We start from the raw sequence: 16,244 nt of genomic DNA, 5'->3' as shown, positions 1-16,244 counted from the left end.
AATTGTATTCCCTTCAAAATAAAACTACTAATGGTCACGATAGGTAAAGTTAAGAGGTTATTGTACACAGCGATGAAATTTTTGTACATGAACACAACTACAACACAATTGTGAGACAAACGCGCATGTACAAATAAATGAGCAACCGATATTTCCCCAATACGTGTGTCGTGTGGGTTTTACTTTGAAAACGTTAACCGGAAGCTCTATCTAACGCCGCCTAGCTTGACCGTGATGAGGCAGCCCTGGAGCGCACAGTCTGAGGATAATCGCAGGTGGTAAGGGTTACAATCTGCCGACAAGGAGCGACAGGAGCAGGTGTCGATTTGTACCCGAACAACCATCGATCTCTGCTCAGGTTTATGAGACGATTATCTCTCCTGGATCGAGGCTGTTGTGGCTTTTTTTTTTTTCTATCTCCCCCTCGATGATCCACAATGCGGTCCTTGGCTTGGTTCGTCGCCAGTTGCGCTCTCATCCTCTGCGCGCTCCGGCTGATTGACGGGGCCAAAGGACAGCGGCAGTGTAGTGAGGTGAGAGATGCCACAGTCGATCAATAAGGGCTCGTCCTGTTTCACTGCTTCAGCTTTTAGAGCAATCAGAAGGGGGAAAATACCATAAACGGACTTGATTGTGCTGCTGTGGTTGCTGACAGTGAGTGGTGGGGTAATCCAGTACTCAGATACGATTAATAATTGATGACACATTTCCGGGTGTGATGTTTGAAAAACCATTCCCTTGTCGTCATCTTGCAGGAGGTGGGAAGAGAGAGTCATTGCAAAGAGATCAAGTTTGAACTGCACGGAGGAGAATCTGTGATGAGGGTCTGGTGTGTGTTGAACTTCACCACTCAGTGTTGTGCAGGCTGTTATCAGCTTCCTGCATGGACTGGCCTTTCCTTCCCTCTGGTCTGGCTCAGCTCGACACCTCCTCGGTCCTGACTGGCAGCACAGACAGTCCCAAGATAGAGAAGCAACATTCCTCCCAAGTTATTGTCCCAATCTGTGCTTTCACACTGGCAGAGAGATTACAGCCCCTCCCCAGTTAAGGCCATAATGGTGCTAAAATGACTGTGCTGCTGGCTTTGAGCTGTCATCTTGGGTGGCTGCATATGACATCAGAGCTGATATCTTGGATTCAGTCTGGGGAAAATGCATCCAGGGACCGAGGCTCTCATGCTGAATAATGGTGTGAGATGAGTGTTGAAAGTCTGCCATATCAGTGATTGACCACAGCTCAGGATATGACGAGTGTGACAGGGTTCAGATTACTTTTCTTGGTAGATTTGTTATGATTTAAGCGTCTGCATTGATTATTTTGGTCTACAATAATGCTTTTCCTCGATCACAGGACCCACAGACAGACAGACAGACTGACAGCAGTGAAAATTGTTCCACTCACAACAGCCTGCATGTATGCGCCGTGGTGTCAAAATCTGGTTTGGCTCAAGGAGCAACATTATGTAAACTGTCAGAAATTAGGCCACCCTCCTCTGTAGACACAAAGATGGCGTGGAGCTCTGTGGAGGCGAGAAAGCTAATGGTTTTTCGCTCCAGACTCCACATTAAAAACTGTAACATCAACATCGGTGTTCATCCTGAAAATGTGAAAAAGCTGCTGGTGAGACGCCTCCGCCTGTTTTACTGGCAGCCCCAACGCTGCCACCAACCCCCCGCTGTTCCCATCGCCGTGGAGATGGTATGTTGTGTATCCAGGGCAGAAGAGTGGCTGGAGAGATAACAGGCGGACATGTTTTGTGAGGCTGAGCAGCTGGATGTGGAAGTTAATTTCAGCACTGGCTGCTAATGCATTAGCTCTGATTTGTAAAACACTCTCACCCAGAATGCGATGACTCAGGGCTTTGATTTGGGTGGTGGCCCTTGTGGTTTGATGTTTACTGACCTGACTCTGGCCTACTTTTGCACATTGTTTGGGTCGTGGTGACTGATTGCTTATGCATATGTGTTGTATGTGTGTGTGTAATTGGCAGGCGGACTTCTACTATGAGTACACAGAGTGTGACAGCACAGGATCTCGGTGGAGAGTGGCCATCCCACAGAGCCCCGGGGCCTGCACCGGACTACCAGAGCCAGTACGCGGCACCGAGTGCAGTACGTATATGTGTGACTGAGTGAAAGTTGATTAAGTTCTTAGTAGTGAGATACAGATACTCAGTAGCCTGGAAATTCCAGCACCACAACCTGACTGACCCTGTTTGGATTTACTCCAACCGACGACCAAGTGAAGCCTCAGGCCAATAATATCAGAGCAAAACTCTGTCACACAGCTGCTCTGCTGCTGGATTACTTCACAAGCCACATCATTATTGGGCCATGTTGTCGCACACAATAATTTAGGGCTGCAACTAACACTTATTTTCATTTCCAATAAATCTGTTGATTATTTTTTCAATTTATTGATTAGGTGTTTGGTCTATAAAATGTCAGAAAACGGTGAAAAATGTTGATCAGTGTTTCCCAAAAGCCCCAGATGACGTCCTCAAATGTCTTGTTTCATCCACAACCCAAAGATATTCAGTTCTCTGTCCTAGAAATAAAGAAACCGGAAAATATTCACATTTAAGAAGCTGGAATCGGAGAATTTTGACTTTTTTTCTTAAAAAAATTACTCAAAAGGATTAAAAGATGATCGAAATAGTTGGAAATTAATATATAATACTTTTGCAATTAACTGATTTATCCTTGTGTCTTTCGAGGCCGAGGACCCCTTAGCTGATAGAGAGACAACTCACCGCAAAAAAACAAAAACACTGTACTGTCTGCAGCAGTTGTAGTATAGCTAATGTTAGCCATGTTAGCCTTACCCTCTGCAGTCTTCTCCAGTGGTTTTGGATATGGAGGGTATGTCGTCTCTTGCTTGATAAGTAGAAAAACAATCCATTGTGGCTTACCACAATGTCTGAACACATGGGGTGATTATAATACAAATTGCAGACCAATGTTTCATTAATACGTAGTGAGCTGACTAGTTTTCCGTTATGGATAGGTGCAGCACAGTGATTTAGCCAATGGTTAGCTAAGTTAGCATGCTCACATGATTGCACAAGGAATCATGGGTAGACTATCATCAATGTTTTCTTTTTAACAAAAATGTATATTTGCTAATAACATGTTAGATTTATGTTAAAGGTGCTATATGTAAGAATTGGCCACATGTTAAATTCCTACAAAAAAAAAAACAGGACAGCATATCACTGAGTAGCTGAGTAACTGTAGCTGCCGTTAGCTCGGTTAGCCGTGCATCTAGTGGTCCAGACTGGGAGCTTGGAGCACCAGGCTAGTGTTGGTGTTCACACAGCTAGCCAAGCAGCTTTGGACCACTATAATGTCAAAACTGGTTTTTCTTTACATTTTGTTTTCAACTAAAATTCTTACAAATTGCACCTTTAATGTGTATAATCAGACACATTTAAATGTTGGATTTATATGTATCTCATATGAGGTTCAGTAACTGGTGTTTCACACCAATATCTGTCACCAGGAGGAAATCCATTCAAGTACAGTTTCTAAGTAGTAAACTATCAGAATAAGACAGGACATTCGCAGAGTTGGAGCTTTCTCAGTGTCAGTGCTCATGTATTTTTCCCATGGAATCAGATCTAAGTAAAAGATGAGTCACAAGGAGCGTTAAATTCTTGTTTGTGTTCTGACGAGGGTTGGCAGCACTCACAAACATTATCTGTCTTATCTCGGCGGAGCCAGGAAGAAAGATTTTAATTGTGTGAAAGCCCCCAAATTTTAAGGCCCCAAAACAGGTCATACAAGTTTGTCCCTTGTTAGACTTTTTCCCTAGAACAGGTTTGCCCTATGCTGTTGCAACACTGCTTCACTAATGTCTAGATTGAGATTATCACTGGTGAAATCTGTGCAGAAGATGATCATGCATGTGGTGCATAATAATGGCCAGCTAAGGCTTTCTAACATGGATGCTTTGCATATGTATAAACTGCATGAAATGCATGAAACAGTTCTTGTCACAATGGATCATTTGATAAAACACTTAATACCTTTTGTTATTCTGACTGTTTCCCTCTTCCTGTTCAAATTCCGTGTAAGAACGTCAGACGTGTTTCCTTGTAGCAACTGGATGAACTATCTGACACAGGATATGATGATGCTATCCACGATAACATCATAACACAATGCAAGAGGCCCAGTTAATCAAATTACCTGTCACCATGAAAATGAGTGCCACTGCAAACTATCCTTAAATTACACCTGCGAGCTCATTATCCTCGGATGACATGCGCTACAGATTTCACACCCACACGCGTGTTTTTTTGCATTCTATGCTTTGAAGCATGACGAGGCATCACAATAGCATATGACCAGCTCAGGTATGCAGAAAGGCTGACACTGTCAAAACACTGGCAGCGGCAGAAGACATGATGGCTCAGTGGGAAAAAAAGCACAGTGTGTAACAGGATGTAAGGATTAAGCTCCCTCATCACGGGAGCTACATGAGACTGAATGCAGCAGCGATTTTGCACGACCATGTCTCTGTCATCTTCATCCGTGTGAATTCACTTCGTGTGTATTATTTTTGTAGGAAAAATGCAAAGAAGTTTGGGCCAATGACTTATTCAATATTCTCCCCTTCTTTCTATCCCTCTGTGTCTTTCAGCCTTCTCGTGCGATGCCGGGGAGTTCCTGGAGATGACGGCTCAGGAGTGCACCCAGTGTGCAGCAGGAAGCTACTCCCTCGGCAGCGGCGTCCGCTTCGACCAATGGGATTCCATGCCTGCTGGATTCAGTAGCCTGGCAACCTCGCTGGAAAACGGTCCCCGCGGCGATGACAGGCTCACCTGCAACAGGTGTGCGAGCTGAATTTTAAAAAACAAAAACCCTGAAAGCCGGATTTTAAGTGTGAAATTAATTTAGCTCCTTTTTCCCTGCAGTTCGTCCTGGGTGCCTCAAGGTAACTACCTGGAGTCCAACAGGGATGAGTGCACGGTCTCTCTCATCTATGCTGTCCATCTGAAGAAGCAGGGCTCTGTCAGCTTTGAGTACCAGTATCCAGACAAGAACCTGCTGTTTGAGTTCTTCGTGAGTTTCATTAACTTTTATCTTCTTACTTCTGTTTGTCTGTCGATCTGTTTAAGTGGATGCTGAGCGAGTTATTACACAACCAGTAAGATGTTTTAGACACCCTGGAGAGCACATCAGCATGTCTTTTCACTCGCCATCGACGCCCTAACATGTAATAGTCACAATGCTAATGTTGATGCTAAAGGAAAAATGCTACATCTAATTAGAGAAAGCCCCAGGTCGTATGTGCATGAATCAGACAACATACTGTTGTCTTACAACTGATACTGTAAAGCTATTAAGAGCACTGATACACCTTAAGGGCAGTTTCTCTGCAAAACTGTTTCCTCAGTGTAGCAACACCTCTTCTATTATCTGTCATGAGCTGACATTTGCTTCACATGACACCGGATGGCTCCAGGAAAGACCTCTTTGTGTTAAGAATCTGTTAAAAGTCAAGTATACTGACAGCATTCCACGTAGGTTCCAGTGTATTGTGTGTGTTGGCTCACTGCTGGGATACTGACATAGAACAGACCCATAATTAATGTTATTAGTTGCACCTGTGCTATTGCTGCTATGGCAAGTCAGATGATGAGTCTCTTAATTAGTGCTTAATTAAAGGCAGGTTTGCTGGAAAGATTAAGTTTGTATTGAATCATTATGTTGTGAGGAGGCAGATGTTTTGTTTATTGTTTAATTAAATTGCCCTCACAGCTAAACAACAAAATCCTCCCAGTGCACACGTGTATATAAGCAAATACTGTAGCTATACTGTATATACTGTAGTTTGATCGTTTTTTGTGTGTTTTAGATCCAGAATGACCAGTGTCAGGAGATGGATCAGTCGGCTGATGCAAAGTGGCTCAAGCTGACCAACCACGGTGAATGGGCGACCCACACGGTGAGCGTCAGATAAACAATAGCTTCAGAGGACAGGTCTTTGGCAGCCGGGCTCTGTCCTCCAAATAAATGTGTTGAGCTCAGGCCCGAGCAGCAAGAAGTGGGTGGATACAAACAGGAAGCCTGTTAGTTCACAGAGAGAGGCTGGCATCACTTATTGTTGTCTCCAGTATTTTTCCAGTTGCTGTAAAAAGGCAATTAGCTGTAATGTTGGGTGGAGGGTTAATACAGTAAGTGGATCTTCTGAAGAGCATAAAATGTTTTTTTTTATGTAGCTTATGGTCAGGTTTAATGAAATGAGTATTTGTGGGGACTGAAATGTGGTACTTTTTAGTCGCTTTCAGACAGCCGGACTCAATTTGAAAACAGCTCAAGGAAGTGTTTCTACAATATAAGATTAAGCAAAGAAAGGTTAGTTATTCAGTCATATTAATTGAGTCACATAACATTATTCTACCCTGCATTAAAGAACCTTGCATGTATGACATTATTGCTTAATATGAACTACCGACTGTTTTCGTTTGAGAATATTAATTTTGCCATAAAGAAAAGAATTAAGAATAAAATGTTGTGTAAATCAGGCTGTTATGGATATATGATATAAGCCCTCTGTTAAAACCTTAGAATATAGAAAGGATTATATTATTTGAGCTGATCTCTTAAAACCATTTTAAGATGGCGTATCTCATTTCTCAAACCTTTTGACCTGTTTTCTGAACCACTGTACCTGCTCTGTCACACAGCTTGACTGACAACACATGATATTTTGTGTATTGTAGGTGAACCTGAAATCTGGCACCAACATCCTGTACTGGAGGACAGGTGGAGTCCTGATGGGGACCAAAGTGGTGAAGCCTGTTCTGCTGAAAAATGTTCAGATAGAAGGTCAGGAAACAACTTCCTTCTGTTCTAAATGACAAATCAATACACTTATCATGTATTTATTTTCCTTTTTCATCCGTCACTTCCTTCTACCAGGAGTCGCCTACACGTCAGTGTGTTTCCCCTGTAAGCCAGGGACGTTCAGCCACTCCCCGGGCTCCTCCACATGTGACCCCTGTCCTCAGGACACCTACTCCGGCCACGGTGCCAGCTCCTGCACCCCCTGCAACACCACCACTCAGTATGCAGGTAGGAACACAAATTCAAGCATTTCAAAACCACGGTATGTTGAATCTCTGGAGCGACACAATGAAAGTGCAGTGCAGTGCAGCGCTCAGGGTGGCATAATTGTTATCGGTGCTGCTCGCAGGAGCACAGAACACAGCAGCAGGATAGAAACAGAGCTTGTCCTACTTTCAGTCACATTAGTCAAACTTTAGATGGAGAAACATGCTTGTTAGTTCGGTGGGGAGGGCTCGTGTGTCGCAAGGGAGTAGCAGATTTTTTTCAGATAATGCCGTGCTCTCTGTATTTCTCATAAAGCTCCTATACAGCTTACTTTTTCCAAATTTGTTTTCTAATCTGCCTTTTCTGAGGACAAAAGCAATGTGCTCCTTGATCTATTTTAGGGTATTTCTGCACTGCCACACGAAAAGCAGCCAGTGTACGACTATACCCTGTTGAGAGGCAAGGCTAATAGATTAAAATCGAGAGAAGAGAGCTGATGTTCTTGGTTATATTAACAGAAATCTGGCTCTCATCGATTTGTGACATCTTAACGTGGTCTAATGAAATTACTTCCTCCTCTCTTATTTGCTTCTGAAACTGTGAATGCATGTCCTGTTTGTTAAAGTCACTGAGAAGAGACTGAGAGAAGCCTCGATTATTCAGAACATATTGCATATTTAATTCAGTACACCTCTTTATGCATATTGAATGACCCCTTTGCTTTACTGCTGTGTCTTTTAACAGTCTCCTGCCGAAGTGGCCTTCTTTAAGAGCACATTATTCTTTCTATTCTTCTGTTATTTCTAGTCTGCATTCACATCTTGCATCACGTATCTTCCTTTGCTTCACTGTATATTATTTCAACTAAACGGCTCTGCAGTACGTTTGGATTCTTGTGTTTTAATGATTCAGCCTGATGTCTTTTATGCATCGTGCTTTGCAAAACTGTATTATTTATTAAAGTAGTCAGCAGCTGTGTTTCTTTGGCTAATGTAGTTTAATTTTGCTGTTTTATGGCCTCTCGTCTCCATAGCTGAGGGATCGGCCATGTGTAAGGACAAACCTCCGTGTTCCAAGAAGGACTATTTCCAGATCCACACGGCGTGTGACCACGACGGCAAGGTGAGAGAAGGTTAAAACACCCAGAGAAGACCCGTTCTGCAATCACAGCTCTGTTCCATCATCCGTCTCCATCTCTGTTTGGTTTCAGACGCAGATCATGTATAAGTGGATTGAGCCTAAGATCTGCCTGGAGGGCGTGACCGGAGCTGAGCCGCTGCCTCCGAGTGGAGAGCGAGAGCCCTGCCCCCCCTGTAACCCCGGTTTCTATAACAACGACACAGCCACCTGCTCACCATGCCCACCTGGGACCTACTCCGATGGGATGAAACGTACAAAGAGCTTTGTTTATTTAGATCCATCACTGCCTTTTTTCTTCAGTTTCCTAATTGTGTTTTTTGTTGTGCTCTCCGCAGCGTGTAAGAAGTGTCCGGCAGGCACTGAGCCCACTTTGGGTTACGAGTATAAATGGTGGAATGTTCTGCCTGCGAACATGAAGACCTCCTGTTTCAATGTCGGCAACTCCAAATGTGACAGTATGAATGGTGGGTGTTCTCTATATGCATATCCTGCTATCGCTCTTTATTTTGGTCTTTCTCTCCCTGTTGCTTCTCATAAAAGAATGTGTCAACTCAGTCAGAAATATGCTAATATAAGATTAGAATGAAAACAAAAGTCTGAAACCCAAAGACCCTTAATTTACAATCATAAATGACAAAGAAAAGCAGCAAATCCTTTCATTTAAGAAGCTGAAACCAGCAAATGTTTGACATTGTAGCTTGAAAAATGACGGAAACAATTAATCGATCAGCAAAATAGTCGCCCTTTAATTTTCCACCAAATGTATTTTAACACTTGGGTTTTCTGTTTACAGACTTAATGCTAAGCTAACTAACTGCGAATTATAGCTTCATTTTTATGGATATATTTTTTATATTTTTATATAAAAAAAATGTTTTTATTTATTTATATATTTATTTATATTTTTATTTTGATTCTCTGCAAAAAAAAAAGAAAAAAGACAGAAAATAATGATAATAACATTTTCCTTAAAGGTGCTTTATGTAAGAACTACTCAAAATAAACTGCATGTCACCAGAATAACCGCTGACTGTAGCTGCCGTTAGCTTGTTAGCTTGTTTAGCCGTGCATCTAGTGGTCCATACTGGGAGCTCGGGGCAACGGGACGGTGTTGGTGTTGGCTTTGGACTGGGATGGGCCAGGGCTAGCTGGTTAGCATGCTAGCTTCAGTGGATATCTCTGCAACACAATTCATAGACACCATAACGTCAAAGCCGCTTCTTCTTTACATCCTATTGATAGTTTTAGTTAACATATTGCACCTTTATAAAGTAGATTGACCAAAGTTACTCCAGTCAGTATTACCTGATTGTATATATGTCTGGAAACAGTAGAGTAATGTGAATTTGTCCTGTCCTTTAGGCTGGGAGGTGGCAGGCGATCATATCCAGAGTGGAGCAGGAAGCTCAGATAATGATTACCTCATCCTCAACATCCACATTCCTGGCTTCAAGTAAGTACAGTCAGGTTGTGTCTCCATCTCTTATGTCACTGAGCGGTCTGTTTGATTTGTTCTGACTAATTTCCACTTTCCCCTTCTTGCATCTGCCATCAGGCTCCCTACGTCTGTGTCGAGTCATTCTGCGACCGAGTTTGGCCGCATCACTTTTGAATTTGAAACTGTGTGCGCGGCTGACTGCGAGCTCTACTTCATGATGGTGAGGATAGCCCCAGACAAATCTTCGCTGCTACGTTTACATGTTAAAGGCGAGGTGAATGAAGTGAATGTGTTTTTTTTTTTAAGGATGTAAACAGGAAAAGCACTACAGTGGTGGAGTCATGGGAGGGAGCGAAATCAAGACAGTCGTACACGCACGTCATGACAAAGAACGCCTCAGTGTCCTACACATGGGCTTTCCAGAGGACGAACCAACCATCAGATGTGAGTGTGAGGGCAACACTTTTACATGTAGCATTCTGGATCATAAATAAAGACAGCTGCAAAACACTGAACATTACAAACATGGTTTCAGCAGAGGGTAAATATATCCTCCAACTTTGTCAGCTGCCAGACTCCTGTCTTCATAATGTCTATGGACATTATGTAGACTAAGAAGAATATATACACAGTATTACTACTCTAGCCAGTCTTATACAAAGTATCTAAAACAGGCTCGACATTGATGAACTACACCTTTTAAAATGCCCTCACATGTATTTGTTAGTGACCAAAACAGAATAATATGATATTTTATAATAATGTCACATTTTAAAGGAGCCATTCTGCAGAATGTGTATTTATTTTGGATGCTTTAAGCACATTTTGCTGGTAATACTTTCATACTTTTACCAAAGTAATGTTATCAGTGAAGGAGTGACTTCTTTCACCTCTGTAAGTGCAATAATCATTATTGTTAAATACATGAATCGACATAGGAAAACCATAATCAGCAGAGGGAGGACAAGCCTACATCCCTATAGGTTTAAACCACTTTTAGTGTATGTTGTTGCATATCCACATATCCGTCTTCATTGCCTTATGTCCAGAAACAAGAAAAGGTCTGAAAAACTTCCAATTTTCCAAGTTCATAGAACAACTGAGACAGCCTCTGGACCTGTAAATCAACTCCACACTTGGTACACTGAACACTCCCTTCTGTTAGGTATTAAAGATCATTCCTGCGGTGGTGTTAGTGTTTAAACCAAACCACAAATCAAACAGACTACTTCATCACTGTGCTTACTTATTACCTTGCACAATCCATGAACACTGGAGAAAATAAAGTGTTTTTTTTTTCTTCAGTGGCAGAGATAGAGGTGAAGCTTAAATCATTAACTTGTTTTTAAAATCACGTGTCTATTTCAAGTGCGGGCACAGCAACAGTCGTTTATGTTGTGATACACTCAAAGCAAAAGAGAGTACATACACCAAGTGCTTCATATAAAAAATAAACAAAAAAGGGATAGAAAATTCATTCAATAGAAAACCAACTTGGTAGTAATAGAAAAAATAGATAAAGATGCATAAAAACAGGGATTGAATGCCTTAATAACGACAGGTTTGTCTCTCTCAGGTTCGTCGGAGAGTCAACGACGTGGCACGGCTCTACTCCATCACGGTGAGTAACGCTGTCGACGGGGTGTCCTCCGAGTGCCGGGCCTGCGCCCTCAGCACCCAACCCTCCAGCTCTATGTGTGTGCCGTGCCCACCTGGACATTACATTGACAAGCGCACCAGCCAGTGCACAGAGTGTCCACATAACACGTACCTCGTCTCTCACGCCACGCCGGGCCCAGACGCCTGCAAACCTTGCGGGCCCGCCAGCAGGAGTGATAAGGTTTGTAGGTGTCGTGATAGGAATCGAGCTACTCTTATAATAATTGTGTTTGCCAAACTTTAAAAAAATGTTTTATATGTGTTTTTTTTTACAGGACCACAGTTTATGTTACAGCGACTGTCAATTCACCCACACTGAAGGCAACACCACTCTCACTTTTGACTTCAGCCTCCTCGGGTCGGTGGGATCGCTGATGAACGGTCCGAGCTTCACCTCCAAAGGAACCAAGTACTTCCACCAGTTCAACATCAGCCTGTGTGGGGGACAGGTGGGAAGAGATGAAAAAACACACACACAAACAGAAAATACTTCCCTTTTTTAAAGTTTATGTGGCTGAATGCAATGCCTTTTCTATTTGCTCTCTTTCTTTATCTAAGGGTCAGCTGGCTGTATGCACCGACAACGTAACGGACCTATCCGTCACCGACTCCCAGAGAGAGAAAGGTGAAGGAGCCAACTCTGTCAAGACCTTCATCTGTCAGTCAACAATAATCCCAGCGAGTGGACGAGGCTTCCACACAGCGCTCTCCTCGCAATCCATTAACCTGGCTGACACATTCCTCGGTGAGTGAACATAACGATGCTGCATTGTGGTATGTTTTGTACCGCCGTCGATGCTTTGAAAGATGAAAAAGAAAAGGGTCTGGTCACATGAAGAAAGAAAATCTCAGACGTATTGAATCAGTACGTCTTTGTATGTGATTAACAGGAGTGACAGTGGAGAATACACTCGATGGAATCAGGACGAAACCAGAGCTGTGGCCCCAGACCTCCAAGAAAGTCCCTGATATTAACTTCTACTACAGGTACCTCCTAAAATTTCAGATATTTTTTCCTACAAAGAAGAAAAAAAAAAGAGGATCGCTCTAAGGTTCTTTCTTGCTCACTTTTTTTTCAAAGGTCCTTGGAGGAGACCTCATCTTGTGACTCAGGTCGGAGCGCAGTGGTGACACTTCGCTGTAACCCGGTAAAGAGCACTAAAGGAGATCTCTCAGTTCCCAGGTACTCTAATGTCTGTCACATTCTCTGGCTGCCTGTCTCACATCACATGAAACCTTTTTTATCTATGTTGTGGTGTGGGTGTAGACCTGACAGCTTGTGCTTGGCTATTACAGTCAGTGCCCTGCAGGAACATGCGACGGCTGCACTTTTCATTTCCTCTGGGAGAGCTCGGGAGCTTGTCCTACATGCACAGAGAGAGACTACCATCAGATAGAGGGAGCCTGCAAGGGAGGACAGCAGGTGTGTGTGGACAGATATATGCTCCATAAGTACTGAGACAGATTGGATTTGAAATGAAACAATGTGCTGACTGAGCTTGAATCTGTGGGTGTTTACACCCACATCCAATGGTCTGTAGGAATTATATTCCCCGAGCATTAAAAGGGTTTTGATGCACGCACCATTAAAGCTGACAGTCTTTGTTTCACTTGAAATGCTGAGGAGTAAATCCAAAACAATTTAAACACTCCTCTCTCCGAATGCTGTCAAACTGCACTACATACGTGGGGGTTTCTTAAAAACAATTAGTGTTTTTTGGCTCCGTATCATTCTTATTTCATGCTTCGTATGTGTGTGTTCATCCTCAGGACCTGCTGTATGTGTGGACTGAGCCGAAGCTGTGTATGGGAGGCGTGACCTTGCCCGAGAAGAAAACGTTGCCATGTGAGGGGATGGAGTTCTGGGTGAGACTCGGCGCAGGATCAGGAGCTTTCACTGCAGTGCTGCTCCTCTCCCTCACCTGCTACTTCTGGAAGAAGAACAAAAGGTATGATTCCCTTTTTTTTTTTGTTCTCTGTGTCTCCTTCCACCTTTCTTTCCTTTCCCAATTCTTTTCCTACTCCAACTTTTGATTGATGAAATGGATCTCAGTCTACCTAAAAGAAGAGAAAGTAACTTCTGGACAATTTTATAACGAATATGTAACTACATTACTCTCCGTTCACAGGCTGACAAAACAGATCCTTCACTGGATAACGCTCAAAATAAAAGACGTTCAAATTAAGAGAAAAAAAAGTCTCCCCTGTCCTCTGTACCGACTCTGCATCCCTCTCGTGTACTGAGAGCCGGAAAACTTGATGTGATTTCAAGAAGGAACAAAAACTCAAACAATGTCTTTGTCTCTCTCCACGATGCATGGTGGGTCATGATCTCAATCACAACACAATATAACAGCATCCATAAGATTATAAACAGTCAGCGGAGACATTTTTAGATGAACTTTAAGTGGAAACTGGGTGGAAACATGCTAAAACAAGTCACAGATCTCAATGTTATGATGTGTATTTCAGGTTCCGGTTATTGATGACAGCTTAAAGTATCTACTGTTCAAAGCTCAGTGTTTTAATATGTTGGAAATCATTGATGGACGCTCCCAGGCACTATGGTGAAATATGGAATGGGCAGTCTGGGGTCTGGAGTGTTGTATAACAAAATGATATTAAATAAGAACTTTTGAATTTGAACTTTATTGCAAACATGAATTGCAAACATACCAGATGCTACCTGTTGCACCTACAATATTAGGGATACAGCTAGTCTGTCACTGGTTCCCCACCCTGTCAAATATCGACGGCATGACAGCTCCGTGTGCATTTTCTTTTCAATAAAAAAGCTTGAAGATGCCAGAACAGCTGAAAAATATTGCATATGACGGCACCAGGCCTAAGAACAGGACATTGTCCGGAGATTTCACAGTGACCAAGTGGACGTGTTGATGATGCTGATGATGTTGTGCAGAGTGAAGCTGCTATGTGCTCTTTTCTGCTTGCCTGTATATCACTTTTGACTCTATGGATGATATTTCAGATACGTCCAAATAATGCAAAAACATGCAAATCACTAATGCACCGGAGTCCTCTTCCTCCTGCATGCTCTACCTGGGCGCTCCCCCTCCTTTCCCATCAGCTTCCTGTCATTTTTACTTCAGCTCTCCCTCTCCTCCGAGCTCCTGTTGTTTGATCCCTCCTGCCATTCTCTCCTTGTCACATCACATCCTTTTTGTCAATATTCATGTGGGCAACATCTTTCCGCTTCTTGTTTTTCTTCCTCCTGTATTGATTCCATCGCTTGTCTCTCTGCTAGGTTGGAGTACAAGTACTCCCGCTTGGTGATGTCTGCCAATAAGGAGTGTGAGCTGCCAGGAGCTGACAGCTGTGCTGTGATGGAGGGAGAGAACGAGGCAGACATGGAGGATGAAATCGTGTACACAAAACCTTCTCTGCTTGGCAAACTCAAAGCCATAGCGTCCAAAGTGAGTGGCACTTTTACAGTAAGAAAATCTCACTCTGGTAAAAACCAATCAATCAAACTTTATTTATACAGCACCTTTCCAGCCAATCAAATATGATTCAGAGTGCTTTGACAAAACGTAGGATGTTGAAAAGATTGTTTTTGAGACTAATGAAAGTGCTGAATGACTGTTTGTATTGGCTTTTAAGGGGAACGGAGAGAAATACGAACATGTGCAGCTCAACTCGTCTCACTCCAAAGCGTTGGTATGGAGCTAGAGAGGTGGTGAAGCGAGTGGGAGTGACTGGGGAGAGAGATGGGACCCTCCGGAGACTTTCCACTGAACGACCCCCTTGAACCAACCACCCCCTTTTATGAGCTTTGGTACCTGGAAATACCAACTGTGTGTACACACACACATACACACACACACACATCACGCACCTAGGGCCAGGTTCAGAGAAGTCCCACGAACACGGTGGCCTTAAAGCTCGGTACGACAGAGCCGTCCAACTCGAAGCATAGTACTGTGAAGCCGGTGTGTGTGTTAGACACTTCCTGGTAATATTCTGATTCAAGCTGATGTCAGAAAGGCTGTAAGAAGAGCTCAGGGTAAGACAAGGACCTATTTGATTGATGTTCTGTTATGTTTGTATTAATTTGAGTCTGTGTCTAATACGTCTTCAGACAGCCGTGGTGTAATTGTCATCAGGATCACCGTGGCGAGTGTGTGTCCATCTCCCACAGACGTTTACACAGACTGCTGGTAATATTCTGGCCATATAAAGCCTCTATCTTCTCATCTGTTTTTCTTGTTTTGTTGCAATTATTATAATGAGGAGAAGATGAAGATGTCATATGAGATGAGGTGCCGTTGTGGTGTTGGCTGTCCATGTATGTCAAATAAATTATGATGTATTTATGTATAAGTTGACTCAGTTTGATTGATTATCCTGTCTTATAATGTTGAATGTAACATTTATGATGTGATATGAAATGTGGGGCTTTTCTTGGAGCAACATGTTCAATAATCAGTCCAGAAAATGCAGGTGACTTTGTGCATTTTTGCCTGTTTTTTGCCTCAAGAGTCTGACTGAGCTGTAAAGTTGTTATGCAAAGCGACTACATTGTGCTGCATATTACAGCGACAAGATAATTCCCCATAATTACATGATTTCGTCTTGTAATGGCAAGTGTTCACTTACAGTGACAGAGATAATGTTTCCCTATCATCATAACGTACAGCACATAAATGGAGTTCTCTTCAAGGGAGAGTCACAACTCACAGCTTGTTTCTGATCTCGGTAGCAAAATTAGCCAAAATAAACTGAATCCATGTCATCATTTTGACACGCATAGTTACCATTGTGTAGGAGCGATTTAACTCAGTTTCTTAAAGCTGATTTATGTCACAGGACTTTTTGTGGATTTGAATTTTTATGATCCAGCTGCTGCTTCTTCTGATTTAGTGGAAGTTGAAAAAAACGCTCAGGTTTACGGAGCTTTCCTGAGGGCTGAATGATGTTTGTAATTT

At 42.7% G+C, this 16,244-nt stretch overlaps 1 protein-coding gene across 1 annotated transcript; it reads left to right on the top strand.

Annotated features, from left to right (window-relative positions):
- Window positions 1-286: 286 nt before the first annotated feature.
- elapor2a (endosome-lysosome associated apoptosis and autophagy regulator family member 2a) lies at window positions 287-15,639 on the top strand. The gene is made up of 22 exons (XM_073472676.1): window positions 287-533; window positions 1,991-2,111; window positions 4,645-4,834; window positions 4,919-5,066; window positions 5,863-5,952; window positions 6,731-6,836; window positions 6,930-7,082; window positions 8,095-8,183; window positions 8,272-8,452; window positions 8,537-8,665; window positions 9,564-9,654; window positions 9,757-9,859; window positions 9,946-10,083; window positions 11,216-11,479; window positions 11,574-11,747; window positions 11,857-12,043; window positions 12,189-12,285; window positions 12,380-12,481; window positions 12,595-12,721; window positions 13,069-13,247; window positions 14,564-14,732; window positions 14,920-15,639. The coding sequence occupies exons 1-22, from the start codon at window positions 438-440 to the stop codon at window positions 14,986-14,988; spliced, it is 3,003 nt and encodes a 1,000-aa protein (XP_073328777.1). The 5' UTR covers window positions 287-437; the 3' UTR covers window positions 14,989-15,639.
- Window positions 15,640-16,244: the final 605 nt, after the last annotated feature.

This window comes from Pagrus major, chromosome 8, assembly GCF_040436345.1.
Source record: "Pagrus major chromosome 8, Pma_NU_1.0".
Taxonomy (NCBI): Eukaryota; Metazoa; Chordata; class Actinopteri; order Spariformes; family Sparidae; genus Pagrus; species Pagrus major.
Note: the sequence above shows the minus strand (reverse complement) of the source record. Positions and strands in the feature narration are given on the sequence as shown.

What these genes read in the sequence shown, in the direction of transcription:
- elapor2a (XM_073472676.1), top strand. Translation starts at nt 438, where the DNA reads ATGCGGTCCTTGGCTTGGTTCGTCGCCAGTTGCGCTCTCATCCTCTGC. An exon ending in GGACGAACCAACCATCAGAT is followed by an intron (nt 10,084 to 11,215) that starts GTGAGTGTGAGG and finishes TGTCTCTCTCAG; the next exon opens with GTTCGTCGGAGAGTCAACGA. An exon ending in CCGCCAGCAGGAGTGATAAG is followed by an intron (nt 11,480 to 11,573) that starts GTTTGTAGGTGT and finishes TTTTTTTTACAG; the next exon opens with GACCACAGTTTATGTTACAG.